The following is a 14,562-nucleotide window of genomic DNA, read 5'->3' on the forward strand; positions in this document are numbered from 1 at the left end:
GAGAGGAGCACAAGAGGGGGCAAAACAAAACCAGTTATTAAATAAAAAGCTCTCTGCTAATTCAGAAAATTATCAAAATAAATAAACAAACAAAAAATGTGCAGCTGTGGCATCACTGAAAAGACAAAAACAAACAAACGAAAAAAAAAAAACAAAAACAAAACAACAAACTGCAAGAGAGCCACACTGTCCCTTTATATTTCAGGTCAGGTGAACATAGGCTTCATTTTCCCATGCTAGAGAGCTCAGTCTCTGAGCGTGTGCACTACGATGCAGGAGAGCTACCGTCTGGCTGGCCACAGTCCCAGCAGCTCTAGGCTGTGCCACACCAGGGAGTTTATAGGCTTTGTATTCACAGAAGCATGGATGAGACAGAGATCAGGACTTGTACTGTACCACTGCAGCTTTTTAGACCAGCACCATTACTGGCTGCTGTAAATGTCTACATGTCTAACTTCCTGTCCCTGTCTTGACAGATGCATGAGTGCTTGGTGTCTACGTGACCTAAGAAAAGTAATTGTCAACAGGAAATTAAGAAAAGGAAAATAGGATAAAGATGAACTAAGTGGTACACAATAATCACCAAAAGAGAGTGAGCAAGTTAATAAATTAATCTCAAGCCCAAAAACAAAGTTTTTAATTTGTTTTCAAATCCAGAATGGTTTATGTGCTGTTATAAGTTTCTTACTTTTGATGTTCTTTTGTAGACAGAAACAATGATAGACCAGAATGGTACTTAACAGTTTTTTTTTATTTTTTATTTTTATTTTTATTATTTATTTATTGATTGATTGATTGATTGATTGACTGATGGTGACTGGGTGTTTGTGTGTGGTTAGTTGTCGTAGCTAGTCCTGAAACGCTGATCGATGACAGAAGTCTGCTTGGATTCACGCTCTGCTGGAGGTAAGGTTTTGTGGTTTGGCCACAGGCCTGGATTCGGCTACCGGGCTACGTCGACTCATTCTGGCTCACGGCTTTACCTCCGTTGAGGACAGCTGAGGCACTCCGACTCTTGGTGGGTGTGCCACTGCCAGAACGGGAGAACTCTGTCAAGTCATGCAGGGATGGCTCTCTGTACATCGCCACTGTGGAAATGGAAGACAAATAAGAATCTGGTCTCTTTTTTCCTGAACATTTAACAAACCACAACAGAAAACCAGAAACCTGCCATTTATAGCATCCAGATGACAATAAAAAGTCTTCAAATAGCCACTTTCTCTGGTAGTGTAGCATGAGATTTAACTTAGTTCCCTGCAAATTGCTGGTTCAAGAGATCACTGCAGACGGCGTTGATGCTGAATTTAACAAGAAAATGCCACGTTCACAGCAGGTCATTATAAATTCAGGAGTTCCTACTACTTAAGCTTTGCTATGTAAGCAGCATTGGTCTAATCTGCATCTAAGCAGTCACTTTTCAGAAAAAATATCAGCAATCTGAAGTTCAGTCTTTGGTTTCAGGATGTTGTCAACATCCTTCTGCCTAGAATGCTATTTGATGTTCGTTCCTAAGGGAGTCTGCAGCTGAAACAGCAAACACAGCCCTTCAGACACTTCACTTAGCCCAGCATTTTTTATTGCAGCAGCAGCCGGCAGACCGTCCTCTACACATGTCAGTCAATGGTTGGGTTTCTCTGAGAAACTGCTGATGATTGGTACCCGTCTTGTTAATGACAGTATTGCATCACTCTAATGGTGGGAGACTGACCTCAGGATTACTGCATCCCCTCCATCACATAAATACCCAGGACCAACCATCCACCTAGTAATTTTTCCACATTTCTCCATACAATGCCTACTGTTTTTCAGTGACAAAGGCCATTTGAGAGGCAACACACTATCCTGATAAAGGCAGCTCTTTGTGTTTTGCATCAACACTGCAAGAATTCTAAAAGGATTTTCCTCTTTGGGTTCGAATGACGCGAGCTGAACTTGGTTCATCCAGAGGAAGACAGAATGAAAGGCTGTGGGCTGAGATTCTTAGACTGGATCCACAAAAGTAGTGACTAATGATCGGAAGAGATGCCACTGCCAATGTGGAGATGGCTACCTAATTGGTGCCCTATACCACAACTGGCTCCAAGTCCTTATGAGCTTGTGGAACAAATTCTCCTTTTTATATTTTCTATTTGTTTCTGAGCTCTTTTCCCACCTAGATGCATCTGGAGTTTACATTATGTAAGTGATCAAGCAAATAGTGTGCATTCTTTTTTTATTTCAAGATTGTGCAAAAACATGGTAAATGTGTTTTGGTGACTTAGCTTTTCAGTCAGTTCATGGCTGCTTGGGGGAGCAAGGGGTGGGGAGCAAGTAGCTATGTGTCAGCATCCATTGTCTGCACATTTTCTTGTTCCTAATCTTTCCCACGTTTATATCTCCTTCATGATGGTCGATGGCAGCCTCCAAGACCGCGTGGTAAAAAACTGAAATTCAACACACTTCCTAGGGAAACCCCCTTGAGACCGTTTGAGTCATGTCAGATTTTCAGCCACATTAAATTATGAATGGGTTTCTCTAACCAGCTTCAAACAAACTTTACTCAGTCTTTAAAAATGGTAAATGCTCTTCAGACCAAGCTCCACAAAAATTATCACATGGATTTCTGAAATTCTTATTTTGTCCCAGCTAATCACGCATTTTGGAAAACTTATCAAACAGGAAGTGAGGTCATAACTCAGCAATGCTTTGCATAAGAAAGCTGAACTCTGCACATGGATGCAGGAGCCTCAATAAACTTTAGTAAAAATATGCCCAAACAAGAAAGTTTTCATTTTGAAAATTACTGAATTCCTGTGGCCTGTGTGGCCATAATTGACACACACAGCTGTCCTTTGAACCAAACCTGATCTGTTATCAGGTAGAGCCAACTGAAAATAACAGTAAAGATGGCGAATAAGAAATCAAGTCATCCCTCAGGCTATCTCTAATCAAATGACATGAAAGTTGCCATGAGTGCTTACAACTATGCCCTTGATATGTTTCCATGGCAACTCGAACACTTTGGGCTGCTTTGCCCCCACATATCTGTTTGTAACTATATTTCTGTTTTTGGATTTTTGCTCGACTACAAATACAATATTTCTCCTTTTAGATAAATTACATAAAAGGAAGCTAAGTGACTCTGGATTTTGGCATGTAGTAGAATTGCTGGCTCATCCAGTCTATTTTTATTCTTGTTATTCTCTCTTTCTCAGTATTTCTTTGTCATTATGAAGCATGGCTATCATTCTCTGGCTATTGCTCTTAATGCCCAGATGGCCTGTTAAATGAAACTGAAAAGCTATTATAGTGATCTCTGAGGGCAGACATGGATTCGAAGTAAGCTGGTTGGTGGAGCTCTACCAAAGATGCAAGAAGGAGCAGCATCAAATTAAGACTTTAACTCCAAACTGACATATTCAGCAGTGAAATCAATGCTAAATAATGATTAGTACTCATTTAAAACAAACAAAAAAACATCCAAATGATTTAGATCATAGACAATTCTGAATTTTTTTTCCTCAGAAAAAGAAGGAAGTATTTTAGGCCTCATGTATATTGGGTAGATTTACAACTACCCGATTGAGTCCCCCGCAAGATCATCATTAAATCTAACAGCGATAAAAAGTTAGGCTACATCCACACGACCACAACATAATTTTAAAATAGGTTTTTATAACCCAAACGCTTCAAATCTGCCCCACTTTATGGTGTTATGAGGTAAAAACTTGATTAGTAACAGTGCCTTTGTTACAGACAGGGCTGCAGTCAGCCCGCATCGCGTTTCTCATTCTTGCTGCTTCTTTTTTTCCGGTCGGCTTGCTCTTCTTACCTTGGTGTAACACAAATTAAGCTGGAAATAAAAATATATTTAGGCTTAAATAAATAAAGCAACCTCTGACCAGCCCATATCAATTTCAGGCGTAAAAATACAACTTTCGTATTAACCACACCCACTTCCTGATTAAGTCCCACCTCTTATGGCTACGAAAACGGTTACAGATAATTTAGATGGCTGAACAGATATGGATAGTGGTATACTGTCTCATCCCTTGTGCTGAATATAGTTGAGGTTGGGACCAGGAGTTTGCATGGCAGTTGTGTAGAAAGCAGTTAATTTAGTCTTGAGTAAAACAATACTCGACCTGGACAAAGATATAAGGAGTGAGAAAAGATTGTAGTTCTGCACTAGAAACTCTTAGTGGAAAACAAACCCTTTTTCCAACTAGAAAAGTCACTTTGCTGATTAATCAAGAAACCTTTGCAATGGATTTTGTAGTTAAAGCAACTTTATCCCCGATGCAAAGCACAACACTGTTCTCAAGTTGCCAGTATTCTTCTGTCAAATCTGCAGATCGGATGGCCAGATAGTGCCTGGGCCAGCCCCCCCCCTCCTTAACCCTCCATTTACAGCAATCAGGCAGTCACACTTCCTTCACACTCAGCGGCCAGCTATGTGGCGGTAAAAAAAATGAGGCGGCTTACTGTGAAATTCTGTCCACATATATATATTTTTTGATAATTCTAGACACAACTGTTTCTGTCATTGAAGGACTGGGTGAAACACGATGAATACCTTCTGGAGACATTACTGATATTGACTCTGTTCTCTGTGATAGCCAGCTTTTTGCTCTGACTTCAAGGTTGGCCATTTTGAATTAAAAACTGGATTTCTTATGTGGTTTGACAACACAGACGGGTCTGATCAAGCATTGGTTGACTTTTACTCCATAGTAACCGTAACAGTAAAACCTGAATGTGCATCTGAGCAGGCTTACCCTTAAGAGGTTTGGGAAGGAAGTGGGCTGCTGGCTTGTTTTTCTTGACATGGTTCCCCTTCATGATTTCTCCTTCCTTGTTCAGACCGAGGTACCAGCCCCTGCCCGATTGCTGCTGCCGGTATATCATGGAGGAGTATGTCACATAATAGTTCTCAAACACTGACTCCTTGAATTTACACTCTGGTGTAAAGTGTTCCTAGGGGGGGAAAGGAAAAGCAGATACAGTGTACAGTAGTTGTTGGATAGTAATGCAGAAGATCTCAAGAGCCTTTGACATCCTGTTATGAAGAGAAGCAGCTGAAATGCAATAGTTCATTACATGAGGATGCAACTTAATAACGGTACACTGCGCTGCACCAGCAGCATTTGCCCCGGCAGAAAAGAGCGAAGGAGCTATATCAAGGCTCAAGCTCCTTCTTTAAGATTTTTATCTCCGAAAAATCTGCTTGTGAATAATGTAGAACATAGCATAGATAACGGTAATATGACAGATGCAACAGCGCATTAATAAAACATGCAGGCAAGATGAGTATACATTTCATAGTGCTCTAAGCTGTTAATTATGTATAGGCAGTTCATTGTCTTTCAGTCTTATCTGCTGTATTTATGATTTTTGCTAGGTATTTAGTAGATGTTATAGACCGTTTTTGAATCCGCTTAGAATTGGATTTGATATATTATGCAATCTCCAGTTGCTTGGCTTGTGCATGCACGGTATGTGTCCACCTAGCTTCATATGCTGTCAGGTTGCTTTTTTACTTTTTCTTTGCTTCTTGACTAATGAACTCACTGTAGGAAGACACCTTGGAGGCATTATTTTGCTGTTCATTTTCCGGACTCCATACTGTGCAAGAGTTCACTCCTGTTTGGTTTTGAATCCAGTGCCCTTTATAGAATTTGGCCATTAATGCTATGAGCACAGTGTGGCTGAGGATTATTTTCTATGAGGCCAGATTTTGTATGTGTTTGTATGCAAGAGCTCACGTGCATATATGTGCATTAAATACAGTGGTTCCATTGTATCACTCTGCTACTTTTTCCAATTTGTAGAGCTGCTTGGGCAGTGAGTTTATTAAACAGTCTAATGTGTAAGAGGACAATTCCCCCCCGAGAGAAATCGAGGGACAGTGCATGATGCAAAAGCTGCTTAAGACAAGTGACACTTGTGAACAGTGAGTTACTTTTGCCTCTTTTTTTTTTTTTTTTCTTAGTATACAACTACAAAGACTTACAGTATTCAAAAATCACATTAACACACAGTTAAACATAGTTGGAATAATCAGTGAGTCTTACTCTCAATGATGATGAAAAAAGTGAAGAAAGAGAAGGGTAGATGCCTCTTTCAGGCTCAAGCTGGTCTAGCAAACACTTCAGTATAACGGGTGTCAATTGTGAAAGTCATTAAGTGTCCTAAGGGCCAAAGACTCACTGTGAGATCATGAAAAAACAACATGCCACTAACAGGCAGGGAGTTATTTATAACAGCCTCTTTTTTTCCACCACAGTGTCATTCTTCATGTGCAATGCTAACAGGACTTCAAAAGCTTGAATGAGCTTCATGTCCAATGATGATGTGCTTTGAACCAATATAGCTGAAATGTGGTGAAGCTATTTACTGCAACAGCAGAAAGGTAGTGGATTAAAAATGTTCACCTGTTTACACTTAAAAAATAAATAAGTAAATAAATAACTATTATATATGCATTTTGTCACATTCAGACACAAAAACTAGATACACTTATGGTAATTTTCTGTCTGAACCACCCTTCAGAGACCAGAACAGACAAAAATCTATGACAGAAACAAAGCCAAAGTCACTGACAGCTCATATTATGACCATATTAAGAATAGTGAGTCAGTTCTTTAGTGGTAGGTTACTGCTCTATAAGTATCAGACTCCTAGTTGTTTTACAACTGTGTATTTGTGTTAAAATATCATGCACAATAACTATAAATGCATTTCCTTGTTCCTAAATTGTTCTCTGCCACATTTGCTGCACATTTAAAAATGATAGATTAAAGCTTTTATCCAGATATTTTTAAAAATGTGATTTTCTCCATTTCTTTTTATTTAAGTCAGACTCAGTTGCTCTGTCTGCTCTAACACATTGTTCATTTAGTGATACCTCAGTGTCCTTTTACCTTCTTGCTGTCTGACTTTCTTTCAACTTGATTAGCAGGAGTAGTCTTGGAAAGGCTGGGCAGCGTCCATCTTATGCACGAGCGGCAGTTGGAAGCTACACAACCACTGCTCAGTTGTCGAGCCAGCTCTTGAGCCAGGAGTTCTGTCCTACCTCTAATAATGAGCTTATGTGGATTTGGCTGGTTACACTTGCCTTGGAGAAGAATGAGAGTGTATTGATAAACAGACTCGTACAGACAGATGCAGGCACTTTTCGAGCCAAGATGGAGGAGAGGCTGCTGGCGGGTGCTGCTGTACTAGAGTTGATCTCTGCAGAATAGACTCGCCTAGACTGACTCAAAGAGGGGCCAGAATTGCAGGGGATACCCAAATTCAGGCGTGTAATAAAAAGATTCAGATGCTTTTGAATGGGTACCATTAGCAACTTCTTAAGTCAATAGCATATCTATTGTTCACTGAAACCAGTGTCTTAGTGAAAAAATGTCACCTCACTTTAATCATGACCAGGGTTGGACGGAACAAAGTAAATTTACTTACTACTGTACTGTACTTAGTACTGTACTTAAGTACAGTTTTTGAGTATCTGTACTTCACTTGAGTTCACTTGCCTCGATGTATAACATTCATCCTACCTGGGATTATTTCTCCATGACGATCGGCTCATTCTACATTCTACATTGTGGCCGTATTATTACCTGGAACAAGCACACCTCTTGCATTTACATGACCACATATTAGCTTGTAGCCAGTGTTTGGATGTCTTTTGTGGACATCACTTAAAACGCGGTCCAATTCCTCATCAGCGGTGGAATACTTCCTTCTAAATTTGTGGTCACTATCTTTGTGCGAACATAACACCAAACCCCCCCCGTGGGCAGGACCCTCCTGTGTCCCTGTCTCTGTTACCTGACTGCAGCTGGAGCCCTGTCCTCTCTGTCTCTTCCTTTCTGATGGAGCTACCAAACTCAGCTGTTTGTCAAAGATAAAAAGATATCACCCACCCACTGACTTTGATGGGTGAGTTTGACAGATACAATAAATTCATGAAGCACTGCAACAGGAACATGAAATAATTAATTAAATAGTGAAATAATTATATACATTGTTACACTTAGCAAACTAGTATTCTGTCTCTTTTTGCTCCATAAACAAGTCATCTCAGTGTGAGATTCATTCTGTTTTTTCCTGGTCCAGTCTAGTCTGGTCTGGTCTGGTCTGGTCTGGTCTAGGTCCTGGGGGGACGCCGCACCTTGCTGTAGCCCAGACCATTATTCCTAACCAATTAATCAATTAACATGGACATGTTCAGGTGCCCAGACTATCAATCCAAGTGCCTTGTATACATGTGTGGGAAGTCTTTTTGCATTATCATGCTCGGCCTGTCATGGTAGACATATTTTAAATTCCACTATATAGTCCTTCTTAAATTAAAATCTATATCTAGAGCATCCATGCTTGATTTTCGACTGAACTCTGTTAGAGGCACATAATCCTTCTTTTCCCCCTTCTCATCAACCCTTCATTCTTTTGAAAATGTCCTGCATGCAAATTTCTTTGCAGTGCAGCGTATGTTTAGTGCACATGTAAACATTGTTGTGCATTTGTATCAAAAAAACATCTTCACTCTCAGTGGCTCACCTTGAAATATGTCAGATATGTAAGACTTTGATATTTAGCACGCCAATTCATTCAGTCTTGTTTCTCTAAATGAAGTGATTTTTATCTCTTGGGCAAAGCTAAAGGAAGAGAGAAGGAAAAGAGTCTAAAGTTTTATTGCTAGGGGAAATCCCTGCCAAGTTTAGGACTTTAGAGTCCAAAAACCGCCTATAGGGTCAGAGTGAGAGAGTCATGTATAGCATAATACAAGTGTTGAATGTAATGCATGCATGTATGTTTGCGGTCATTTGCAATGTCCATTGATGTAAAACACACAGACCGGACATCATCTGAAAGACCTTTTGCATTTCAGCAAATTACACATTTTAAAAGTGATGAGTGTAACTGGAAAATAAATGTTCCATTAGCAAGGAAAACATCTCAAGTAAACGCTATTAATTATGATGCACTCTCAAATAGCATTCTGTTCGCTTCTGGACAGTAATTACAGCTGAATATTATTTTCCTGATCCAATCAGCAGGAGGAGAAATACTCGGGTAATGGATCTGATCTCTCTCTGTAAAGATATTGGCCAGATTTTTCAAAAGACAAGCCAAATCAATGCCGCGGACTGCCCTGTGTGTATTTAGCTGCCATATCAAAACTTAAATGACACCAATTATGCCAATGGAATCAGGGCTGAGTGCTGTTCTATTTTCTCTGAAGCCACATCAATGATTGCGATACTCACAAAAGCTAATGCTATGGCTGGGCAATGAAGACAAATCTTTCTAAATCCGGCTTTTCAGTTTCCTAGTCTTTTCAGCAGAGTGGAAGTGGATTAAAAAGCACCTTTTTCTTTAGCTAAAGATAAAGTACGCTCATGGTCATTTGTTTGGGAATAAATTGGAGAGCTTTAAGCTAGTGGAAAAGACCCTCACAAATACCCCATACAAATAGACGCACCCACAAAGGGTACACACTCAAGCCAGGAGCACACACAGACACACACTCATAACACAAACTTGTTAATGACACAGTTCAATGGAGTGAAACCTTACAGAAGTGGTTATTTACCAGAGGCGTTGTGCTTGCTAAATGGTTGAAAAGGTTTGGCTGTTAGCCAACTACATATCTAACAGGAGTACACTAAAATCTATAATGTACAAGCACAATGGTTATACAGACTTCTTTGATGACTTTTGTTCTGTATTTTTACTGATCATACAAACAAAAAATTACATTTTATTGATATACATGAAAAATGTGTGCAAATGATTGGGTGTGCATTGCACATTATGCCAGCCCTTTTTAATTTTCTAATCAGCATCAGCATTCATTTTTGGTGCTTTAGTCAGATAACCATTCCTTGCATTGTGATAGTTGATAATGCAATTCATATATATCCAGAGTACTTCTATAAACAGGTGAGGATGTGATAGGTTTGATATCTCATGTAGGAGCTCTCTCAGAGGATACATGACCATTGCTGGCTTGTAAACCCCAAAGTCTGATAAGCATTTCCACCCTGACAGCCCTGAACTCTCCATTTTACACACACACAGAGAGTGGACGAGACCAGACGAGACTAGAGCTTCAGTGACTCACACTAAGTCAAACATGACCCACCAGGAAATTAATAATGCCACTTCATACCACTTAGCTCAGGGTCTAAAAATTCACCCACATATCTGAAAATACATTAAAAAAAGTTCAAATTAATATAATTTTTATCCTAATCCAGTTGACATATACTGCATTGCTATTAATATTATAGCATATTATGGCATTATATGTTAGGGTATTGTGTTGTTAATAATGTGTTTTTGTAGGTTACTTTAGGTCATGTTTAACACTTTTTGGCTGCGCATCATAAAAAGTGTTTCTGCAGTTCTGAAGCTAAAGATGCCCTCCAACCTCTGCAAAATTAGAGGGGCTAACAAGAAAACAGAAGGTACTAACATAGAATACATTTTAATTCGCTCCTCGTCTCCCACACACTGATGCTGATGGATGAATTATTTTCACTGGTGCATTCTGCCTCACCCACACAAGTGCACTCTTTTTCTCACTCCTTATTTCTCTCACTCTGCATCTCTTTTTCTGGGTGTATGTTCTCATATGTAGGATATAAAGTTATGTCCAAACACAATGTGCATACACCAGATGCATTATGTGAGGAATCGCGGTACAATATAAGCTCATGATGACATAAAAGAAAGGAAATACATAACATTAGTTTGAATCTAAACATACATATTCACTTACTATATACTATACAAAAAAAATTTAACTGACATTGAAGTCTTTTGAATTCTATTCATTATGTGACTCGTTAACTCACATTTCTATTCACGCATGTACTTATACAGACACATTGGGAATCATGGCAGACATCTAGATCCCAGCAGCAGCTCTTCAAACCCCACCCCCAACCCAACATGCGTCATCTGTTGTCCCTCCACTGTTGATTGGGAATCTCCCTCCAATGCATTAACTGCTATTGGCTGTTTTTAAAGTGTGACTTCAAAGCAGCTCTTTACCATAGCAGCAATCCCAGCAAGACAGACAGACACTTAAGCTGAAACAGAAAGCTCTTCAACCCATCCCCTATCTGCACTCCTGCCGTGTAACACACGTGATTCAAGATGTATTTTGCAGGATGATTGGAAAAATAGATGACAGATAGCCAACAGTATTATTGGAGTTTCTATGCTTGTCGCCATAAATTTTAAATTAAATACAGTAATACATCTGTGATATACCAATCTGGGTCTAAAATAAGAAATCTAAATATTTAAAATAAAGTCCACCTCTATTCTCAGCACAGACCCACATTTCTGTAAAATTTGTAAATAGAAATCACACCACACTGCCATATGTTGCTTTTTTTTTTTTTTTTTTTTTTTAATAGAGGCTCAAAAATAAGTGATAAAATTCAGTGTGGGAATGCTAAAACTTAAGGCCAATTTAATTGGTGCTTTGTAGATGTTTTTTAAATAGTGTCCTACAGGGTTTAGTTAAAAGTTTAGATCAACAACCTCAAATGCATTGGCTCCTCCAGATGCAAGCTTGGAGCAAAGTCAGAGAAATTCATAGCAGTACCTCAGAGGCCATTTAATGGCATAGTGCTGTAACAGACATGCAGGTATGTACTGTAGGTGTCTGACCAATAAAAAACTCCAACTGCGATTATGTTAACAGTAGGGATGCAACGGTACATGGTAAACTGTTCGGTTCGCCCTGCACGGAACAATACACCCTTATGTCCCGTTTTCGGTACAAGTCAGGTCGCATTAGCACTTACTGCTTTACAGGTTACTGTGTGTGTATGTGCCTGACTGTCCAGGTGAAAGCCCTCCCCCACGAGTTAAAGTTCAATAACTGTTGTGCCTCCGCCCACTCACAGTGACAAACCTATCACACTGCAACTGGAGCTGTCGCAGCTCACACACACAGAAGCAGGAAAACTCCTACCTCGAAAACGACAACTTTACCTCTGAATGCTCCGGACTCGCCATTACTGTTAACTTCAAGTGTTATTCAGCACCAGAGTTGTTTGGAACTTGTTCTGACAAGCAAAATAAATAACTCATTTTGGGTGACCCAACGGTGACGTAAACTGTGAGCTACCTGTACTGTTGCACCCCTAGTTTACAGCTATTGCTTTAGACCTTTTTGGAGGACTTTTGCATTTGCAGTGGCTTTCTCTCACATTTTGAGATACAATGGATCTATTTTGGGGTTAAAATAAAGCCGTAAACTAGGATCCCATCTGTACAACAGTGATAAGAACTACCTACTAGAATATTAAATGCAAACTAGAGCCAAGATAAAACCTTGGGATGCACTAGATGTGAAAATGCACAAGAGAAATTGTCAGTGAGGTAGTATGAGTCATAGGGTTAGCCCTGAGTTCCAAAACTACCACCAAAGTCAGTTTAGGATACTATCAGAGATGTGAAAAGGTGCACTTAGAATCCTACATTATCACAGTTACTCGCCTGAAGCAATGTGCATTAAGATGTCATTGAAGACTGACGAGCTGTTTCAGTGAAGTACAACAGACAGCTTGGAAAAAGGCTCAAATTTAACAAAATCATTGTGTGCTTTTTTGCATAAACTTCTCCTAGCATTAAAAGGCAGGTAAAAAATAGGTCAATACTTCTACTGCTGCTCTTCCCTCCCTCCTTGTAGAAACTTTGTCAGCAGGATCCGTATTTATTAAATGAATCCTACAGCTTGTTGCATGTGCTTTACCCTTTGTCATCAAAGATTCCCATTGTCCATCTGGACTTTTTGTTTATTTTAACCATAAATGGGCCAGAAAGTGTCCTGTGAGTAAGTGCTTTTGCCCATTTTTACAGAACAACTTGAACCTTCAATACCCGGCAGTTGACCATGTGTCAAAAGCATGTATTAACGGTTAACAACGAATGGATTCGGCAACAACGCGAGTGGAATGGCTGTAATGACCCCATATTGGGTGTGAAGTGCAACTTCTCAGTTTTCAGGAAACGCTGAAATTTGTGAACTTCCAGTAATTGGAAATCCGGTGGCTGCCGGCAATGGCGGTCAGTTTATAGGGGTTAACTACTGAAAACCAAGCTCCTATCATTAAAACCACTCACTGGAAGCTGTGGACTGCTGGGCTGCCATGTTAAATACAGTGCATGAATATGTGTGTAGGAAGGGATTTAAAGAGCATGTTTTATTTCAATTATTCCTGCATATTCCCCCCAGGCATGCTTCGCTAGGGCAACCCACATGGATATGTTGTCAAACAAATGCTCTCATAAAATGTAATTATAGGCAGATGATACAACATTCACAACAGCCATGATTCTGCTGTCAGTCTCACAAATACAACATTGAACGAGAAACAACTGTTTCACTGGAAATTTGAATCTTTTCTGAACTGGTGATTTGGCAAGAATATTTAGGTGCATTTTTAGGAGGCCTCAGCAGGTTATATTTGCTATTAAACAGTGAATGACATCAACAATAGAAAAATGGACTTCTTCAGATTTGTAGAAGTTGATTAGCCCATTACTGCCTAAGTATGTAATAGCTAATTTGCTAATTCACAGATGCAGAATGAGGTTTTCTTCACTTTTACTTTGCTTGTTTCTATCAATCAGCCTGTCTGTCTACTGAGACCTTTGCCATACAGAACATTCATTACTAATTTGACTGTGAGAATTGCCTGACAACAGTGATTGTGTGTGTCTGAGCTCCCACTGCATGCACGACCCCCCTGTCCGTCCTCTCTGTGATGCCTGCCACACAACGCCACGGTGGCATTTGGGAAAAAGACGAACATGAACATTGTTCGCCTTGACTCATTCAATCTAGCACATTTAATCAGAGATTAAAGAGCCAGCTGTCATGATTGGATATGTCACTACTCCACCCGCTTACACAATCCTTGAACTTTTTATTGACACAGAATTATATTAGACAATGTAGCTGTTCTTTCATCAGCCCCAGGAGGATTTTGTTTTTGAGTGGGTAAGGTGAGAATAAGTTACTCATTAAGCAAATATTATGAAAAGAAGAAATAGAGGTAAAATATGAAGAATAATAGTCAGAATGCCTCCTGTTAGTTGGTCAAACCTGACAGTGCAGGTTTGTCTCATTCGCTAATCATCCTGAATAATAATCTTAACAGTCATAACAATCATCAATATATTGGTTCAAGCTCAAATTAAATTCTTTCTTTAAAAAAAAAGAAAAAAAAAAGGATTGGATTGAAAAAGCTGATTTAAAACTGAAAAAAATGGGTTGGTCCATCTCTAACCAATACAACATTCTCGCTGTCGTCTATGTGGAGGGTGATGTACGCACACTTTGTGTGTGTGCATATTTTATGCATTTGGCCCAAAGACCCTTATACAAACACACTCACAAAAGGACGTAACACTTACTGATGTGTACAAGAAGCCCTCACTGTTCATAGCTAGATAGAGTTTGGTCTGCACCCCCTGGATGGCCACCACTCGCAGGCCCACTGGAATAAGGTTGAACATGGCTGAAAAAGATGGCAAAACAAAGTATAAACA

General features: G+C 39.6%; 1 protein-coding gene across 3 annotated transcripts in view; it reads right to left on the reverse strand.

Moving 5' to 3' along the window:
- Positions 1–227: 227 nt before the first annotated feature.
- fgf13a (fibroblast growth factor 13a) overlaps positions 228–14,562 on the reverse strand; it is an 80,284-nt gene continuing 65,949 nt past the window's right edge. For all 3 annotated transcript variants that reach the window (XM_029512227.1, XM_029512229.1, XM_029512228.1), the window contains 3 exons: positions 14,428–14,531; positions 4,758–4,956; positions 228–1,088 (listed from right to left, as the gene is read on the reverse strand). In XM_029512227.1, the coding sequence (XP_029368087.1) occupies positions 952–1,088; positions 4,758–4,956; positions 14,428–14,531 (440 nt within the window). In that variant the 3' untranslated portion in view covers positions 228–951. The remainder of the gene's footprint in view (positions 1,089–4,757; positions 4,957–14,427; positions 14,532–14,562) is intronic.

This window comes from Echeneis naucrates, chromosome 10 (assembly GCF_900963305.1).
Source record: "Echeneis naucrates chromosome 10, fEcheNa1.1, whole genome shotgun sequence".
Taxonomy (NCBI): domain Eukaryota; kingdom Metazoa; phylum Chordata; class Actinopteri; order Carangiformes; family Echeneidae; genus Echeneis; species Echeneis naucrates.